The 20121-nt window shown below is 42.1% G+C and overlaps 1 protein-coding gene across 1 annotated transcript in view; it reads left to right on the plus strand.

The window, feature by feature from the left end:
- The window catches only part of LOC112070259 (dedicator of cytokinesis protein 7), a 48903-nt gene that overhangs the window by 2720 nt on the left and 26062 nt on the right, over nt 1-20121 (plus strand). The window contains 15 exon segments of the mRNA XM_070438892.1: nt 242-326; nt 959-1134; nt 1479-1547; nt 1700-1931; nt 1934-2047; nt 6828-6913; nt 7107-7173; nt 7397-7546; nt 11021-11101; nt 11408-11564; nt 11814-11944; nt 13034-13127; nt 13272-13434; nt 18891-19008; nt 20035-20105. Coding sequence (XP_070294993.1) covers nt 242-326; nt 959-1134; nt 1479-1547; nt 1700-1931; nt 1934-2047; nt 6828-6913; nt 7107-7173; nt 7397-7546; nt 11021-11101; nt 11408-11564; nt 11814-11944; nt 13034-13127; nt 13272-13434; nt 18891-19008; nt 20035-20105 — 1794 coding nt within the window.

The raw sequence follows: 20121 nt of genomic DNA on the forward strand, positions 1-20121 counted from the left end.
GATTATGGAGCATATTTGCATACGAATCTGAGGCAAACGCGTGCAAGTTTGGGCATCAAATCAGTTGTACTCAAGTTAACTGTCTTTATCCACTGACAGAATGATTGCTATTCTGGTATTTATTATGTCTAGACTTGTTTCTGTTTGGCTTCCTGAAGATACAGCTGTGAATGAAAAACAKTTTTTCCCCTGTTTGAGTGTAACTGTACTCTACCGTTTCCTGTCCGTCTGTCTCTGTCAGGACGGTGGCTGCAGAGGTCAGGAAGCAGGTATCCAGAGAGTACGGCTCCCCTCAGCTGTCCAAGAAACGAGGAGCACACCAACCTGTAAGTAGCAGTATGTTTTTAGGTATATCACCTTGTCTTTGGTCAAAGATGAGGATGGACTTTCTATGGATGAGTTGAATTTACTGTTTTGGAAACAAACAACTTAAGGAGGTCATCAACCACTTAGGATGTCATCTATTTGTGTATAGAAAGGCTAGCTCCGCGGTGCTCTCACTGAAGTGGAGCCAGTGTCTATGTATATGACTTGYCTAGTTAAATAAAGGGTACATARAAAAGTGTGTCAAAAGTAGGTGACGTAGGCTTAATCACTCCTATTATCYATATTTTTTCTTTGCTCACTATCTCGGTGTGGCCTGTAGCTTGTGTGGTCCTTGTGGAATGTTTAGGTGTATGAATATAAAGCTTCTCCAGGGCTGCGTTCAGTACATAAAAATKGTTAAATTGAACAGAAACGGTGCTGTACTGAATGACCAGTTGAGGTTCAAAATGCACCGCTGCCCTTTTAAATATGTCACCCATTGCTTSAAGGCACACCCACCGAACTGAGCAAACCTATCTCAGTCTGTTCAAGAAAACGTGTCGTTCAGTGCAAACTGTTCCGCAAACGTTCAAGCAAACTGAATGCACCTCAGGTATTGATTGTTGTGTGTTATTGATTGATTGGTTGTCAGGTGCCGCTGACAGAGGTGGTGGAGCCTGTGGACTATGAGGAGTATGTGAGTAGCCACGCCCCTGGGGCGGAGCCTGGACCCCTCAGACAGCTGATGGAGTTCCCCCCAGACGACCTGGAGCTCCTCCTGCAGGACAGAGAGTGTACTACACTGGAGCCCCCTCTGCCCGAGGAGGAGTGAGTCACACTAACACACATACTATGTACATTATGTACAGTACACACCAGTGTTTCCCCTACCATTATGTCCCCTTGCTTAGCTCTGTTTCCACCTGCCTAAAAGAGTTTGGCTTCAATGGGTTTCAAATGGTAATTTTGGAGACAGGGGCCTGGATGTTGCATTGAATTCCTTTGTGCCCCGCCTAGAAAATAATCCAGAGGGTAAGACTGACACACACATGCTCACTTGCATAGGACTTCTTGACACACAGCATTATCATGCTACTGGACAGACAGAATACCTTTCCTATGCCATTGTAATATTTATGTCATACTATATAATTCATGTGTTTTTTCCACAGCACATTTGACCCAAGAGTGAGAGATGCCTTGGGTGTCTACACAGATGACTGGTTGATCATTCAGAGGAAGTGAGTGTCCCTCTATCATGTGTCCCATGCCTCCCTCTTTTCCATTCCTTTRTCCACATTGATTTACAATTGATTTGGTTGCAATGGTGCCCATGATGTGCATTATCTCTGTGATTTAAAGATGAGGATAATGTATTTTGTCATGTCTGTAGGTATCAGCGTTATAGTACAACCCACACCCCCCACAACTCTGAGCGCCAGAGGGAGAGGCAGCGAGGGCCTGGTTAAGCAGAGCCTTTGAACTGGACAAGAGTGCGGCCGCTGACGCCAGGAGATGACCAGGACGATGCTAAGCGGCCGGTCAGTCTCTCTGGATGAACGCCCCGGGGTAGCTGGGCCTGCAGTACTTTTGACTGGAAGAACTCGTCGCCGGACGGTACCCTGCTGCCTCGGTGCTAGAGCGGCACGGCTGCAGAGGAATGGACCGGCGCAACGCTGAGCGCCCGCCTGCAGGGGCGCACACTTCTGACCTGCCTGGGCTCTTCCTTCCTCCCGACGAGGTCTGTCCCAAATAATAATATTTATCACTCCCATACACTATTCACTTTGTTCAGTTCAGTTGTCTGTCAGCATGTGTTGCTAAAGTACTAGGCCGCCTTTGTGTAGAGATATAGCTGATAACTAGAGAACGGCTACAGAAACTATCTCACAACGTGTTTATATAGTATATTTTGTTTTAATGTTTCAAAGTTAATTAGCATGTAGATTCTGTTGCTAAAAATCAGGCAGTTTCACCATAGACATTTGAACGCACATCAATGAAGTGGGATGTACAATACCAATGGCCTTTCTCCGCCACAAGCCATGTGACCATCTGTTTGCGAGGTAATCTTGCCTCTAGGGGGCTGGGGCGCTATGGCCAAATACTAAATATTGAAGGTATTTGAAAAATATATAATGTTTTTAGGGGTATTTGATGTTAATTATGTTTTTTGAATAATAAAAGGTTCTACATTTGCTTTGAGTAGTTGCGTGACCTAGGGTGGCAACACATCAGTTCATTCTCGGAAAGTATTCAGACCCTTTCAACTTTTTCCACATTTTGTTACGTACAAAGCTTCTAAAATTGATTAATAATAAAATAAAAAAAACTAATAAATGTTCCCTCATACCAGTTTAACAGTGAATAACACCATAATGACAGCGAGAACAGTTTTTTTTTTGAAATGTTTGTAAGTGTAGTTAATTAAAAAAAAGAAATACCTTTTTTACATAAGTATTAAGAAACCCCTTTGCTATAACACTGAGAATTGTGCTAGGTGCATTCTGTTTCCATTGGGGATCATCCTTGAGATGTTACTACCAGAACTTCATTGGAAATCCCATTTGGTCAATTCAATTGATTCTGACCATGATTTTGGAAAGGCACACACCTGTCTATATACAGGTCCACAGTTTGACAGTGCCACGCATGACGGTCGAAGGAATTGGTCTGTAGAGCGGCCAAGACAGGATTGTGTAGTGGCCATCCATCATTTCTTAAATCGGAATAATGTTTGGAACCACCAAGAACTTTTCCTAAAGCTGACCGCCCGGCAAACTGAGCAATCGGGGGAGAAAGGGCCCTTGGTCAGGGAAGTGACCCAAGAACCTGATGGTCCCTTCTGACAGAGCTCCAGAGTTCCTCTGTGGAGATCGGCAGGACCTTTCAGAAGGACAACCATACTCTGCCGCACTCCACATAGGTCTTTATGGTAGAAGTGGCCAGAAAACGGAAGACACTCCTCAGTAAAAGGCACATGACAGCCTGCTCGGAGTTTGCTAAAGACACCTAAAGGACTCTCAGACCATGAGAACAAGATTCTCTGGTCTGAATGGAAACCAGATTTTTAACTCTTTGGCCTGAATGCAAGCGTCAACATCTGGAGGAACCTGGCACATCCCTTACAGGTGAAGCATGGTAGTGGAGCATCATACTGTGGGGATGTTTTTCAAGCGTCAGGGACTGGGAGACTAATCAGGAATGAGGGAAAGATGAACAGAGAAGTACAGAAGGATCCTTGAATGGTGAAAATCTGCTTCAAGGACCTCAGACTAGGGCGAAGGTTCACCTTCCAACAGGACAACAACTAAGCCCACAACCAAGACAATTAGGAGTGGGCTTCGGGACAGTCTCTGAATTCTTGAGTGACCCATGCCAAGCCCCGGACTTGAACCCGATCGAACAATCTCTGGGAGGACCTGCACAATATGTGTGCAGTGACACTCCCTATCAAACTGACAAGAGCTTGAGAGCGTATCTGGAGAGAAAGAATGGGGAGACACTCCCAAACCAAGTATGCAAAGCTAGTTCTGTGTCATACCATACCAAGAACACTCGGGCTGTAATCGCTGCCAACAGTTGCTTCAACATCGGTACTGAGTAAAAGGGTCTGAATACTTTTATGTAAATGTGATATTTAATTTTTTATTTTTTTAAAATGTTTACAAAATAGTTTTTTAAAAAATCAGGTTTTGCTTTGTCCATACTGGGGTATTGTGTGTAGATTCATGAAGGATTTAATCAATTTTAGAAATAAGGCTGTAATGTAAACAAAATGGTGGAAAACGTCAAGGGGTTTGGAATACTTTCCTGATGCACTGTAACATTCTAAGTGATTTCAAATGGTCCTTTTCCTCCATTCCTGATTGTTTTTATAACTGTTCTATTCACTTCAAGCATTAATTTCCATCATTTCTGCAATCATTTGAAGAATTTCCACACTACCCACGTAGGGCTGCAATGGATATGGGGCGAAACATCTAGGCCACTTATTTTTTACAAAATGTTACATTGGCACTTGTGTGAACTTTTTTTTTTTTTTTAACTAAGGCCAAGTCGGTTAAGAACAAATTTTTATTTACAATGACGGCCAAACCCAGACGACACTGGCCAATTGTGCGCCACCCTATGGGAACTCCCAATCACGGCCGGAGTTGTGATACAGCCTGGATTCGAACCAGGGACTGTAGTGACGCCTCTTGCAACTGAGATGCGTGCCGTTAGACCGCTGCGCCACCTCGGGAACTGTTGGAGTCATGGAAATAGAATGATTATTCTAATTCTGGTAAGTTAGAATATGACAGTGGGTAACTTTGATACAGTTGTTTGATTGAACAATGAATAAAATGGGCCAGGGAGGAGTTATTTGTGATGGAGTCAGGAACCAAATTGTTGATAAAGTGTTTCCCGGAGAAAACCCATAATCCTTTGGCCTACGTTGAAGGCGCTTTTTCTTTTAGCTACTCTTCATGTAGCTCACATTCATGCTTCGCTTATTCCTCTTTGATTTAGAAGATACTGTTTGCACAGACAACAATCTGATTTGAGGTATACACCATCACTCGGGTCTTATCAGGCTGTATAGCTAGTTTATGTTGTTTCTGACCCAGTAAACAGTTATTAGCCAGTTAACTAGTGATTAGCATTAGCTGACTATAACATAATTTAGGCCCAACTTGCTAAGAAAAGACAAACGAGCTGTTTGCACGATGTAAGAAACCACAAACTATAGTGTAATTCTGGAACACTAGTATAATTATATTAAGAAGCAAATAGGACAACCACATCGCTGTCATCAACATTGTCATTACAAGCATTTCGCTACGCCCGCAATAACATCTGCTAAATTCTGTGCCATTCTGTATACTTCTGGCCCTTCTTGGACACTGTGTGTAAACTAACCTCCAGAACCAGTTTCAATGCCATACAAACTCTCCTTCCGTGGCCTCCAAATGCTCTTAAATGCAAGTAAACCTAAATGCATGCCTCTTCAAACCGATCGCTGACCCACACCTGCCCGCCTCGTCCAGCATCACCTACTCTGTACGGTTCTGACGCTGTAGATATGTGGACAACTACAAAATACTTAGGTGTCTGGTTAGACTGTAAACTCTCCTTCCAGACTCACATTTAAGCATCTCCAATCCAAAATTAAATCTAAGAATTGGCTTCCTATTTTGCAACAAAGCATCCTTCACTCATGCTGCCAAACATACCCTCGTAAAAACTGACTATCCTACCGATCCTCGACTTCGGCGATGTCATTTACAAAATAGCCTCCAACACTCTACTCAACAAATTGGATGCAGTCTATCACAGTGCCATCCGTTTTGTCACCAAAGCCCCATATACTACCCACCACTGCGACCTGTACGCTCTCGTGGCTGGCCCTCGGTTCATACCCATCGCCAAACCCACTGGCTCCAGGTCATCTACGAGTCTTTGCTAGGTAAAGCCCCACTTATCTCAGCTCACTGGTCACCATAGCAGCACCCACATGTAGCACGCTCTCCAGCAGGTATATTTCACTGGTTACCCCCAAAGCCATTCCTCCTTTGGCTGCCTTTCCTTACAGTTCTCTGCTGCCAATGACTGGAACAAACTGCAAAAATCACTGAAGCTGGAGACTCATATCTTCTCTCACTAACTTTAAGCACCAGCTGTCAGAGCAGCTCACAGATCAACTGACAACTGTGCATAGCCCATCTGTAAATAGCCTATCCGACTACCTCATCCCCATACTGTATTTATTATTTATTTGCTCCTTTGCAACCCCAGTATCTCTACTTGCACATTCATCTTCTGCACATCATATCACTCCAGTGTTTAATTGCTATATTGTACATTACTTCTCCACTATGGCCTAATTTATTGCCTTACCTCCCTGATCTTACCTCATTTTCAGACACTGTATCTAGACTTTTTCTACTGTATTATTGGGACTGTATGTTTGTTTATTCCATGTGTAACTTGTGTTTGTATGTGTAACTGCTTTGCTTATCTTGCCAGGTCGCAGTTGTAAATGAGAACTTGTTCTCAACTTGCCTACCTGGTTAAATAAGTTAAAAAAATGGTATGTGCTCAAAAACATTTTTGCATGTGCTGCATGACCATGCAGACTGAACATAAGTGTCTTGTGGTCGAAGAACAACAAATGTGCTCCATGAGTGAGACAGGAGGGGATCGGTCTGTGTGGAACGCCGGCATGGAGAGAGAACTCGAAGTAGCGGAGTAAACTATAAAAATGGACGGTTCCACGGCGTATCACATTTAACAAACAAAACATTCAAATACCGTTATAGAAGGTTAACACCCAAACCGGTCCGTGCATCAATACCGGTATACCGTATACCGCCCTGCCCTACATGCCTCTGTCTCCTTCTCACGCTCTCTCCCTCTTTCGTTATGTCTGTGTACACACTACTGTGGTGTCTGTGTCARCGTTGCCATGGCGTCTGGCTGTGTAAATGTTGCCGTCGTGTTTATGTTCTCAAGGCTATGTGTGTGTTGTCTGCCAGGATGAGGCTGTGGAGAGATGTTCTGTCCCAGAGGTCCCCAAAGAACACTGTGGTCAGAGGATCATGGTCAAGTGTCTGTCCCTCAAGTGAGTGACCATCTGTCTGTCCTTATCGTTCCTAAAATGATCCTTCTCGATCACTCTTTCACTTATTCCATTTTCACACTAATGTCACAGTTCAGGTCAGCACAATAGTAAATACATTTTGGCATTTTATTAATTTATCAATCATATTTCCTTCTCATCCAAACACATGTTGTGCTTTTTGTACCCCCTACAGATTTGAAATAGAAATTGAGCCAATATTTGGGACTCTTGCTCTCTATGATGTCAAGGAAAAGAAAAAGGTACCCATACATTTTCTAGAAATGTTTAGACTGTGTACATGTTATTTAGAGCATGTTATTTTTGAATTATCATATTATCCTTATGTCATGCTGAGCTCAAGCTTTGACTGATTACATTATTCTAGCTCTTACTATGCCTCAAAGGTCTTGTGCTTTAAATCTCAGAGTCAAAACGTAATTAATATGCCTTGACATACATTCCCTCATCTCCTCCCTCTCCCAGATCTCAGAGGACTTCCACTTTGACCTGAACTCAGATCAGATGAAGGGCTTGCTGCGTCTCCACACGCCCCACACAGCCATCTCCACCCAGGCCCGCTCAGCCATCTTCTCCATCACGTATCCCTCTGCAGACATCTTCCTGGTCATCAAGGTACTGGACATAGGGCCACTAGGGGGGGCACATACAGAGAGTCCAGAGAAGGTTCTACGTCACATTACAAATTACTGACTCTCTGTAGGACTTTTTATTGGTCTGGTCACATGTTCAGGAGAAAACCCCTAGTCCTGTCCATATGAACTGTTAAAGACACTAAATCTTTTGTCTTCTATCCACCTACCACAATGTTTTTTAGATGTGAACTGAATTACACAGCAAATTYTCCGCTGTTAAATAAACACTGAGAGTGTTAAATTTAACTCTCTTCCAGTGTCAATACGGGTCCACACTTTTCGGTGTGAAATTAACACTTTGCTTAGTGTAAAGCCTTATTTGCATATTTCCCAGTGTGCCTTACCTTTCGTGTGAGTTGTAGAGTTACCACCCATGACTGTATTTGTTAGTGACAGAGACATGGCTGTTGAATTCATTCGTTTTCAGTCCTATAGCCTTCACTAAGTGAGATCCCAAGCGAATATGTTATCATTAAAATTACATTATTTTAAAACAAGACAATCCATATTTTATAAGCCTTATTTTGAGGGCCTAGTTTACCCTAATAGAGTGGCCTGCAACTCATGATTTACAGGCCACATCAGGTGTGCAAGTCAAATATTTTTTGGGTACGATATATATTTTGTTTTTACAAAACATWCACATGCAAATGACAGCGTACAGACGCACACAAACATCAACAACACTGTATCTTTGAACGCGACCCAGTCGTTTATTATTAATGTTCTATTGTCATACTGACTGGCAACGTTCTTATCCCTTGCTTGCTAGCTAGCCAACTACAACTAACTTACAGTCACGTCAAAAAGGAGCAGCCAGAATAACAGCAAAGTAGCTGCATTTGTTTAAGCTGTTTTCTAGTGGCCATTTATTTAGATGCATCCATAACAATGAGCTAATGATGCGTGAATTCGCCTGGCATGGAAAATGTGCTCACTCGTCAGGACACTGTTGTTCAGAGGAGCTAGCCAACAACACAGCTATAGTAACACAATCACTTCAAAGCGTGGAAGCTGAAAGACTGCAAATTAGCTGTGTCCATTTGACCTTTTTTCAATTGAATTTCTTTGTAAATATCCATAAAAATGATGCCAGCTGATTCATGATTTTGACTGGCATAGAAACGCTGCCTGCCTGTCTGTCTCGTCCCGACTCGTTCACTACTATGGGACAGCAGGAGATCGAATTAGAATATTAAAACAATGTTGCAAATGTCGGAGACACAGACGGCAACGTTTATACAAATCTCCGCTGTTGAAAACAAAATGTTAGTCTAAAAGAAATATGAGATAATGTCTAGATGCTTTTTATATTAGAGATCAAGTTTATAAGTTGCCTGGGCTGGGCTGATGAAGACAGTGGATGCGCAGTCAGATGGAACAGAGTATAAAGGTATTTTTCGATGTCATAGATTTAGCCGCGAGCGACAACTTGTGGAATAGACGCCGGCTGGAATGCGGTTTTAACCAATCAGCATTCAGGATTAGACCTACCTGCTTGTTGAAAATTAAGAAATGTATCTGCCGTTGTACTGTAGAATTTGTGAATTTTGTTCTCTGTATAATAAATTCTATACATAGTTTATACTGGATTAAGCATACATTTTCATTAGTTAGTTATGTTCCAAACATTTCCCTCCATCTTTGTGCCAATATCAGTTATATTTTGGATAGGCCTCTCTGCAAGTTTGTTATAGCTTACCTATCATATTAATATCAGTTTCTGACTCAAATAGATTCCTCAAGATTGCTCTGATCTCCAAATGACTTTAAAATCGTAACTTTGATATTAAACTTTTAAGTTGCATGTATTTGAAAATATCTACACGGGTCAGTCCACAATTGCCTTTGTAATTCTGTAATGGACAATATCATTTTATTCTCCTCATTACCAAGTGCATTTTACGCGTTTCTTATGCCCATTTTAGTGTTTACATGTGGACCAATTTATCAGTGAATTCTGAAAGCTATCGAAGGATTGTTCCATAGGATTGTGTTTTTAAAGAGTGATTTTGGTTCTTGTAGAATACATGTATTTTTCTTCTACATTTCTTCTATAGTGTTTTTAACTATGAAGTTGTTTCCTGGTTGCAAAAATTCTAAAAGTTYGCATAATTTCAGTTTGTGGCAAAACAAACAAGTATAGTGTAGAGAATCATTGTACCATCTAAACCACTGTGAAATATATTTTCTATAACCAGAAATATWGTATTTTCAGCTGTTTGAGGCTGGWGTACAAAACCCAAAGTAAAAGACGCAAAAACTAAACTTAAGAACGGGAAGCATATAAATAGCGTACATAGAACAGATCTACCGCTTCTTAGAGTTGCTTTCAATGAGAATGACAGATCTACAACACACTTTTCTATGTGAATTTTGGTCGGGTTGCCCAAAAATATGTATTGCTGCTTTAATGTTCTCAGATTTATCCTTTGAAAATAGACATGTAAAAAGATTCTKGGGATGAGCATGCGCATCTTCAATATGTACCCATTGTTCCTCTGTAGTGCATTTAACTATATGTCKCAATAAGAAGACTTGTGTGGTGAGTTGATACAATTCCAAGTCTGGAAGGTTTAAACCRCCCTCAGTCTTAGGRAGATGTAAAACTTTTATTTTTATTCGTTGAGTTTTATTTGCAAATTCAAAGTCTAATTATGCTGGCTTGCAAAGTGGTGTMATTTCCATTGGAATCAAGCTAKARTGSAGATATCCAAAATGTTGAAATGTTTTCACCCACAACCTGCATTCAGAATGACTGCCATGGTCAGGAGGACTAAGATGTGAGACTACCTAGACCATCTAAACTGGAACAATCATTTCAGTAACGGGTGCAATAAGTCCAACTAACAGATTGGATTAGTTTAGAAAAATGTATGTTATCTTTGTGTAGCATAAGAATAATTCATCAATCAATTTAAAAAAACAATTTAAAAAATCTACCTGCAATAGAACACTGGCTATTAACACCAACACTGGCTATTAACACCAACACTGGCTATTAACACCAACACTGGCTATTAACACCAACACTGGGGTTCTTATGTAACACAGAACAGGTAACACTGGCCAATTTGCTATGTAAACTGTATTTGAGCAGACCATCCCAGACAAATCAGTGGAATATCCTTCAGCCACCAGAATGATTCATGCCAAGTGACTTTGCAATACCTTATCATGGCTGCATTATATCACTTATTTACTTTAGATAAAGTTCTGTAAGCTTTGCCACATAGGTGACAGTGAAGTGCAACGACCTATTTGTCTTTACCTAGTGAATGTGACATTAGTTATTCTGAAGATGCATCCAATATTTGCATTTCATATATTGCTTTAGAAATGTGTGTGCATGCACCATGTGTGCACCATTTGCAAATAATGGTCAGGTCAGCAATGTACACCGTTACACACGTGTCTTGTCTGTATGTATATTTTTTGTGTGTGTGTGTTTCAGCTGGAGAAAGTCCTTCAGCAGGGAGACATAGGGGAATCCTGTGAACCCTACATGGTCATGAAAGAGTCGGACTCATCAAAGGTAACAGTAAGTTCAAAGTATCTATCTTCTATTGGTCTTTTCTTTGCATGTGTACATGCCTGTATGGGGTCATGCACATGGGACTCTGTCCAGCTGGGTAGCCATCAGCATTTCTCAATTCGTCTTAGTCAGACAACTGCAATATTTGCAATTCCCTATTCTGAAGATCAATGTCCGACAAACTCTAAAACATTATATAAATATTACAGTATCACCTTGCAAAGGCCTTTTCTCAAGGCCCTTGATAGAGCAAGCTCCTATCCAGGTTTACAGTCGCCACCAGTCAGTCTGTCTCTCTCTGTTTAGCACAAGGAGAAGCTGGAGAAGCTGCGTCTGCAGGCGGAGACGTCGTGTAGCAGGCTGGGGAGGTACAGGATGCCCTTTGCCTGGACGGCCATCCACCTGGTCAACATCGTCAGCAGTGTGGGGGGGCTTGAGCGCTCCGACCCTGACTCTGACTCTGGTACTTATGACCTCTGACCTCTACCAAACACCCCCTGGTTTAATCACAGTTAGGATGTCAAGCACACACACACACACACAGATTCTCTCTTAATATACACATGGAAATACACGTTGGAATTCCTTACATCAGTCACACTCAGACACTTCTTGTTGAATTGTGGATGTAACAAAAGTGTCATCATTTCATAATATCAGTATGTAATAATTGTTATTTAATGTCTGAACGGATGACTTGTCTTTTTGTCAGAGCGGAAAGGCCATGGAACATGGAACGAGAGAAAGAAGAAAGGGTTTGAGCGGATGAGTGTAGGAGARGACATGTGCAACTTTGCCACCTTCCGTCCAGCCACTCTCACAGTCACCAACTTCTTCAAACAGGTCAGTCAGAAGGTTGTGTGTTTGTGCTACCCAGGTGTACAGTGCCTATCATAAGTATTCACCCCTCCTGGATTTCTTAAAACATTTTTTTGCGTTACAAGGTGGGATTGAAATGTTTACAAAGTAATACAAATTAATAAAATGTCTTGGTTATGTAAGTATTCACCCCCTTCGTTATGGCAAGCCTAAATAACTTCAGGAGTAAAAATGTGCTTGACAAATCACATAATAAGTAGCATGAACTCACTCTGTGTGCAGTAATAGGGGTTAACATKAATTTTGAATGACTACCTCATCTCTGTACCCCACACATAAAATTATATGTAAGGTCCCTTAGTCACGTAGTGAATTTCAAGCACAGATTCAACCACAAAGACCAAGGAGCATTTCCAATACCTCGCAAAGAAAGGTGGGAAAAAAATCAAAACCAGACACTGAATATCCCTTTGAGCATGGTGAATTTGTTAATTACACTTTGGATGGTGTATCAATACACCCAGTCACTACAAAGATACAGGCATCATTCCTAACTGAGTTGCTGGAGAGGAAGGAAACCACTCAGGGTTTTCACAATGAGGCCAATTGTGATTTTAAAGTTTAGAGTTTAATGGCTTGCTTGCCAAAATGTTGTACTATCCCTTTAAATCTCCTATAAAATGTATGGCAAGACATGAAAAAAGTGCTGTCATAAAGATCAATATTCAGTTTGACAGAGCTTGAAGAAATTGGAAAAGAATAATGGGCAAATATTGCACAATCCAGATGGGCAAAGCTCTTATGAGACTTACCCATGAAGACTGACATCTGTAATGGCTGCCAAAGGTGTTTCTAACATATTGACTCAGAAAGGTGAATACTGATTTTAATCAATATATATTTTTCATCATTCATATTTTATACAATTTTATCTTCCACTTTGATATTGCAGAGTATTTTCTGTAGATCTCTGACATAATAAAAAAATACCACTTTGTAACAAAAAAAAAATGAAGAAATCCAAGGGGTATGAATACTTGTTATAGGCACTGTAACCTGTCTCAGYGTGGTTTGTGTCTGTGAGCCAATATACTATGATCTTTGTATCTGTAGGAGGGGGACAGGCTGAGTGATGAAGACCTCTACAAGTTTCTGGCAGACATGCGCAGACCGTCCTCTGTCCTACGCAGACTGAGACCTGTCACAGGTACCTACTACAGTACCTCATCAGCACACACATATATGTTTATATATAATCACCTGCACAAATTCTATAGGCTGAATAGAGAATATATTTTATGTTTACTAGTGTAACCTTGTTTTTCTCTATTCCTGCTCCTTCTGTCCCTAGCCCAGTTGAAGATAGACATCTCTCCTGCCCCAGACTCTCCTCACTACTGCCTGTCTCCTGAGCTGCTCCATGTCAAGCCCTACCCTGACCTGAGGGTGCGCCCCACCAAGGAGGTGCTGGAGTTCCCTGCCCGCTATGTCTACACCCCTCACACCACCTACAGGTCAGTCTACACGCCTCACACCACCTACAGGTCAGTCTACAACCCTCACACCACCTACAGGTCAGTCTACACCCCTCATACCACCTACAGGTCAGTCTACACCCCTCATACCACCTACAGATCAGTAGACTCTTATACACTGTCATAGATCACACATACCACAGCTCAGAAATTATATTTTCAGATTTTTATTTGCACACAAAATATACAATATGACAGCAGTAAGAATGAATTAAAATTAAAATAAAGAACATGTACAATAAAGGGCTTGTGTTAAACACAATTAAATGAATTCAGAAATATAATACAGTGGTATAAATATATAATGTTTTTGTAATTCAGTTTATTGGGTGGGAGTATTTGTTCAGTGTGAATTATGCTTGTATGAGTAGACAGGGTATTTATGCACCAGGGTAAAGTCATGGAGTGTAGTTTCAGTAGCTACAGTAGCTGGTGTTAAGATGCAGTGGAACCATCAGGTGATGTGACAAAGGACTGGCTATCTCCTGACTTCACTCTGAAATAAAAAACAAAGCAAACTTAGTCAAACACGGCGTCCATCACTACATCAATCATGGGCAGATTCTATTTAGCATTTTTCAAACTATGTTCAGCTATTATACCCACCMGTTTCTGTAGCTTGGTCAACTGTTGGTTCTGACTCTCAATGCTCTGTTTTTGGAACTGTGTCCATGTTAGCAGGCCCTCCAGAACAYTGGAGTGTTTTAACGCCCTATCCTGAAACCACACACGCACATATGAATTTATGAATGGAATAGAACAGATTGAGTGTGTTGACATTGCATTGTTTGGCGTAATCTGTGTGTGATTGAGAAGTGTACCTTACCTTTAAGTCCTGTATGGTGTTGGGGGGGTAGTTCTGAAGGTATGTCTCCAGGTTGATCACCTTGGTCCTAAGCTCTCCCTCTTCCTGCTCCACCCGGGCCACCTTGCCCTCAGCCTCCTCAGCCTCTGACTGCAGCMCAGCCATCTGGCCCTTGGAAAAGAGCATCTGGCTTTAAATCCTCTCCCTCCCACTGATCTCAGACCAGCTGCTCAAACTGCCTTGGCCTCAATATACACTGGCTGGCCAATGTCATTCTCACACTCCCTCTGTTCTCAGAACATTAGGATCTATATTGAGTAAACAAAACAAACATGTACATGGCTCTGTGTTTATGTTGAAAAGCTAGCCAGATAGTTGAGTGCTCAGGTTCATGGCAGTTATTGGCCCATTCAGCCAAATAGCCAATGGTGTCTGTTCAGCTGCTCTCCAATGTCTGTTCAGCTGTTCTCTCTCCCTGTTGGAGCCCAGAGGAATAGAGCTTATCTGACTGACTGGGATTTCATATTGTTGGCAAAGCAGGGTTATCTCTGTCTGCCCTGTCGCTCTGTGGAGTGAAATCCACAAATGTATCATAATTTTAGATGCGTAACCCTCTCAAAACGCATCTACCAATTGATGACACTGTCAGAGTTAGTTTGAGGTGTCTGACTGGGTATGTTTTCTCCAGTAAATAGATACATCTACTGTACACCTGATAGCTAAGGTGCAAGATCAAAATTCTACTGAATAAAAAGCCTCTGCACACTTAGATCTATACACATTTCAGTAAATTAATTGGCAAGTTTCCGTTCACAGTAGACCTTCGTCAGAGCAGGACGAGTATGTTTCCTCACCTGTATCTCTCCTAGCACCTGTCTCATCTGTCTTTCCTTCTCTGTGGCCTGGCCTGCCTCCTGGCCCAGCCTCTCCAGCCTTTCCTCATGTCTCCTCAGCGACCTCTCGATCCGCGCAAACTTGGCATCGGTGCTCTCGTAGACGTGGTGGAGGGTCTCGCTGAACTGCAGCACGCCGTACATCAGCACGTTCATGTCATCAATGGGGGCAGCCTGGTTGTTCTTCTGGGCCTTCCGGACGGGGCTGGCTGGGATCCCTGTTAAACACATGGCCATACACAGCAGGCAGAGTAGTGTGGCCCTCATCCTGATCTGAGGACAGAGGCTATATAGAGAGATTATTTATTTATCTCTTCAGAGAGACTATCGACTTGAAATCTAGTGAGAATCGCCCAGTGCCCCTTCCTATGCCTGTTTGTCTTAAAGCTTTGTTAAGGGTGTTGTAACTCCTCAGTTGTCGTTAAAAAGTTTCCCTGGGTTCATTTTCTCAGCTGTATGTAAAGTGCCTCAGTCTGTAGTATCTTTTTCGTCTCACATCGGATCAGTAATGACACGACTCTTTTATATTGGATGTCCAAAATTACTGTGAAACATTAGCTCAGTCGTGGTCCAATCAGAGATCAGCTCTGTGGCCTTAGTCAGGATGACCTTGGCATTCAATCCCAACCTCTGGAAGTAACTCTGTCAGGCCTCCAGGTTTCAAATACACATGACCTACATTAACATCAACTGAGCTCGTTGTCCTGTACAGTGGGAGAACAAGTATTGATACATTTCATTACATTACATCTAAGTCTTTAGCGACGCTCTTATCCGCGACTTACAAATTGGAAGTTCATGACATATCATCCTGGTCCCCCGTGGGGATGAACCACAACCTGGCGTTGCAAGCGCATGCATTACAACTGAGCCACACGGGACCGATACACTGACGATTTTGCAGGTTCCTACTTACAAAGCATGTAGAGGTCTGTAATTTTTATCATAGGTACATTCAACTGTGAGAGACGGAATCTAAAACAAAAATCCAGAAAATCACATGTATGATTTTTAAGTAATTCATTTGCATTTATTGCATGACATAGTATTTGATCACCTACCAACCAGTAAGAATTCCGGCTCTCACAGACCTGTTAGTTTTTCTTTAAGAAGCCCTCCTGTTCTCCACTCATTACCTTGTATTAACTGCACCTGTTGAACTCTGTTACCTGTATAAAAGACACCTGTCCACACACTCAATCAAAACAGACTCCAACCTCTCCACAATGGCCAAGGACCAGAGAGCTGTGTAAAGGACATCAGGATAAAATTGTAGACCTGCACAAGGCTGGGATGGCCTACAGGACAATAGGCAAGCAGCTTGGTGAGAAGGCAACGACTGTTGGCGCAATTATTAGAAAATGGAAGAAGTTCAAGATGACGGTCAATCACCCTTGTCTGTCTCCATGCAAGATCTCACCTTGTGGGCATACAATGATCATGAGGAAGTGAGGATCAGCCCAGAACTACACTGCACGACCTGGTCAATGACCTGAAGAGACTGGGACCACAGTCTCAAAGAAAACCATTAGTAACACACTACGCCGTCATGGATTAAAATCCTGCAGCGCACGCAAGGTCCCCCTGCTCAAGCCAGCGCATGTCCAGGCCCGTCTGCAGTTTGCCAATGACCATCTGGATGATCCAGAGGCAGGAATGGTGAGAAGGGCTGTGTCTGATGAGACAAAAGTAGAGCTTTTTGGTCTAAACTCCACTCGCCGTGTTTGGAGGAAGAAGAAGGATGAGTACAACCCCAAGAACACCATCCCAACCGTGAAGCATGAGGTGGAAACATCAGTTCTTTGGGGATGCTTTTCGGCAAAAGGGGACAGGCAACTGCACCGTATGTGAGGGGAGATGGATGGGGCCATGTACTCGCGAGATCGTTGGCCAACAACCTTCCTTCCCCAGTAAGCAGCATTGAAGAGTGGGTCGTGGCATGGGATCTTCCGGCATGACAAAACCCGAAACACACAGCCAGGCCAACTAAGGAGCCTAGCCAGTCTCCAGACCTGAACCCAATAGAAAATCTTTGGAGGGAGCTGAAAGGGTCCCTATGCCACAGCGACAGCCCGAAACCTGAAGGATTCTGGAGAAAAGGTCTGTATGGACGAGTGCGGCCAAAAATCCCTGCTGCAGATGTTGTGCCAAACCTGGTCAAAGAACTACAGAAACGTCTAGATCTCTGCTAATTGCAAACCAAAGGTTTCTTACCAAATATTAAGTTCTGCTTGGTCTGATGTATCAAAAATACTTATGGTCATGCAATAAAATGCAAATAATACTTAAAAAATCAATACAATGTGATTTTCTGGATTTTGTGTTTAGATTTCCGTCTCTCACAGATTGCAAGTGTACCTATGATAAAAAAAATTACAGGACCTCTACATGCTTTGTAAGGAAAACCTGCAAAAATGTGCAGTGTATCAAATACTTGTTCTCCCCACTGTAGATATGGACCAAGCGCCTGGCTGCATAAAACATACTCAAAAAGTGTAAACTTTTAAGTAGATTCACAAAAACATTTTAAGGGGTAAATTTCTCTCTAAATTAAGTTGAAAAAGTTCATGGTGCCCATGAGGTGCCGCTTAAGTGCGATCTGCTCAGTATGGATATCAATGTAAACAGCATTTGTGAAGGTGAATGTTTCCTCTGCCCGGTTGCAAAAGAAAACATCAACCAGGCTTAGCTAGACTACTAGCTAAACAATGAAGGCTGGCACAATCAATGGCTACAGAGAGAGCCAGCTGGCTAGTTAGCGTACCCTACTCTTTAAGTTACCCTGATGTTTTTAGAAGTAATAGAACAATTTTAAAGAAAGAAAAAGTAACTAAAATAAAATAGTTTTATTTGTTGTCTCCGTGTCTGAATGTATAATTATATTGCAAAATAAATGTCTTCTTGACAAAACCTTCATCAGAAATCAGGTCGTCTCCATGGTAACCAGAATTTTCTTCCATACATGCCTTCAAAACTACCGGATAAAACCCCTTTATGTACCTTAAGTTATGCCCTTACCTATGCGGAAAACGTAATTGAGGGGCTCTGACAACCCATTCAACAAGTTATCTAGGTAAGGAGTTAAACTCTTAAGGAAGTAATGTTCCCTAAGAAAACACTTAAAGATGTTGTTTATGCAACTGGGCGACTGTATTATTGGCTTGACATCAGACCATGACAATTATATATTGTCATACTCCTGTGGTTGTTTGTGAGTTGTCTTGAGTAAGAAATTACATTTGCGATTGGAATATACTGGTATGCTCGGAAAGTTCTTCACATGTTTGGACTTGGACAGGAGTTGAAGTGTCACTTCACACCCTGCCTAGATCACACATGCTTCTCAAAACACATGGGTTTCTCTCTCCCAATCCTTGCTCACTTGATAGGCCATATTTGTTAAGATTATTTTGATTTGTTATTAAGATCTAGCGGCAATTACCTAATACTACCCTCCGTAATTAGGCTAGATATTCTGTTTTTGTTCCAGAAATGTGGAAGTAGTCACAGCCAAGTATAATTGATTGACTAGCATCGGCTCGCTTGTGTGGTGCGGTGCGTAGTTAGTAGGAGGCATATGTATTGGCAGGACACAGCCGCAAAGCGTGCTAGGTTAGCCTGAGCTGAAACTAGAGGATAAGAACCCCTCTATTGCCTTCCGGGTTGTATTATGGAATTCAAATTCACTGCCATTTCTTTCTTCTCCCTCATCTTGTCCTCCTCCTCTCCACTTCCAGGAACCTGCTGTATATCTACCCCCAGAGCCTGAACTTCAGCAGTCGGCAGGGCTCAGTCAGGAACATTGCTGTCAAGGTGCAGTTCATGGCAGGAGAGGATCCCAGTCTGGCCATGCCGGTGAGTCATTGGCCTGCTTCACCAGTMCACCAATCACAAAACAAGAAACCTCTACAGATTTGTAACACAGTGCTCTCAGGACAATGGCGTCCCCATTCACAAAGAAAAGCCTGATGCTGTGAAATATGATGTGCCCCACGAGTAGTTCACTCTACAAGAATGTCCAGTGTGTTTAACTGAGTTGGGGGTAGGTAACCCTAGTTCCTGGTTTTTGGAAACAGCCAACATTTTTTGATGGTTAAAACAAACTGGAGGAGGGATTTTACTACATAATTAACTTCCCTTCTTAAAAGCTGTGGTGTTGTTCAGTCTCAGTGCAGTGGRTTCTTAATCCATTTGGAGCCTTTAGGACACACCCTAATCTAACCTGGGACCCTGGCAACAATGTCCTAATCCATTGAAGGAGCCCTGTGGAGACTTCTAAACAACTATTGGAAATATTCCCAGTCCATAAAATGTAAAAAACTGTCAAATTCAATTAATGATGTTTAGAAACCAGCTAATTATAAATTACCTAATTTGTAAAACTTCCAACTGTAATGCTCAGAAACCGTAGGTTACATTTAGTATGACATGTTATTTACATAGCAGTTCTGAGAAGGAWTCTGGTAAATTCCTTTATGGACATACAGAGTTACMAAACATTAGGCCATGACAGACTGACCAGGTGAAATCTTTGATCCCTTATTGATGTCAATTGTGAAATCMACAGTGTAGAATGAAGGGGAGGAGACAGGTTAAAGAATGATTTTTAGGCCTTGAGACAATTGAGACATGGATTGTGTATGTGTGMCATTCAGAGSGTGAATTGGGCAAGACAAMAGATTTAAGCGCCTTTGAACGGAGTATAGTAGTAGGTGCCAGGCACCGGTTTGAGTGTGTTAAGAACTGCAACGCTGCTGGGTTTTTCACACTCAACAGTTTCCCTTGTGTATCAAGAATGCTCTGAGGGCAAAAGGTGGTGCGGTGTGGTGTTTTGTACAAGGGCATAGATCCAATRAAAACGGTCTCCTCTCATCATAATAGGTGATCTTTGGGAAATCCAGCTGTGCTGAGTTCTTTACAGAGGCTTATTCACCCGTCATCTACCATGACAAGTAAGAGCCCGTTCCC

Source organism: Salvelinus sp. IW2-2015, unplaced genomic scaffold (assembly GCF_002910315.2).
Source record: "Salvelinus sp. IW2-2015 unplaced genomic scaffold, ASM291031v2 Un_scaffold1267, whole genome shotgun sequence".
Classification (NCBI taxonomy): Eukaryota; Metazoa; Chordata; class Actinopteri; order Salmoniformes; family Salmonidae; genus Salvelinus; species Salvelinus sp. IW2-2015.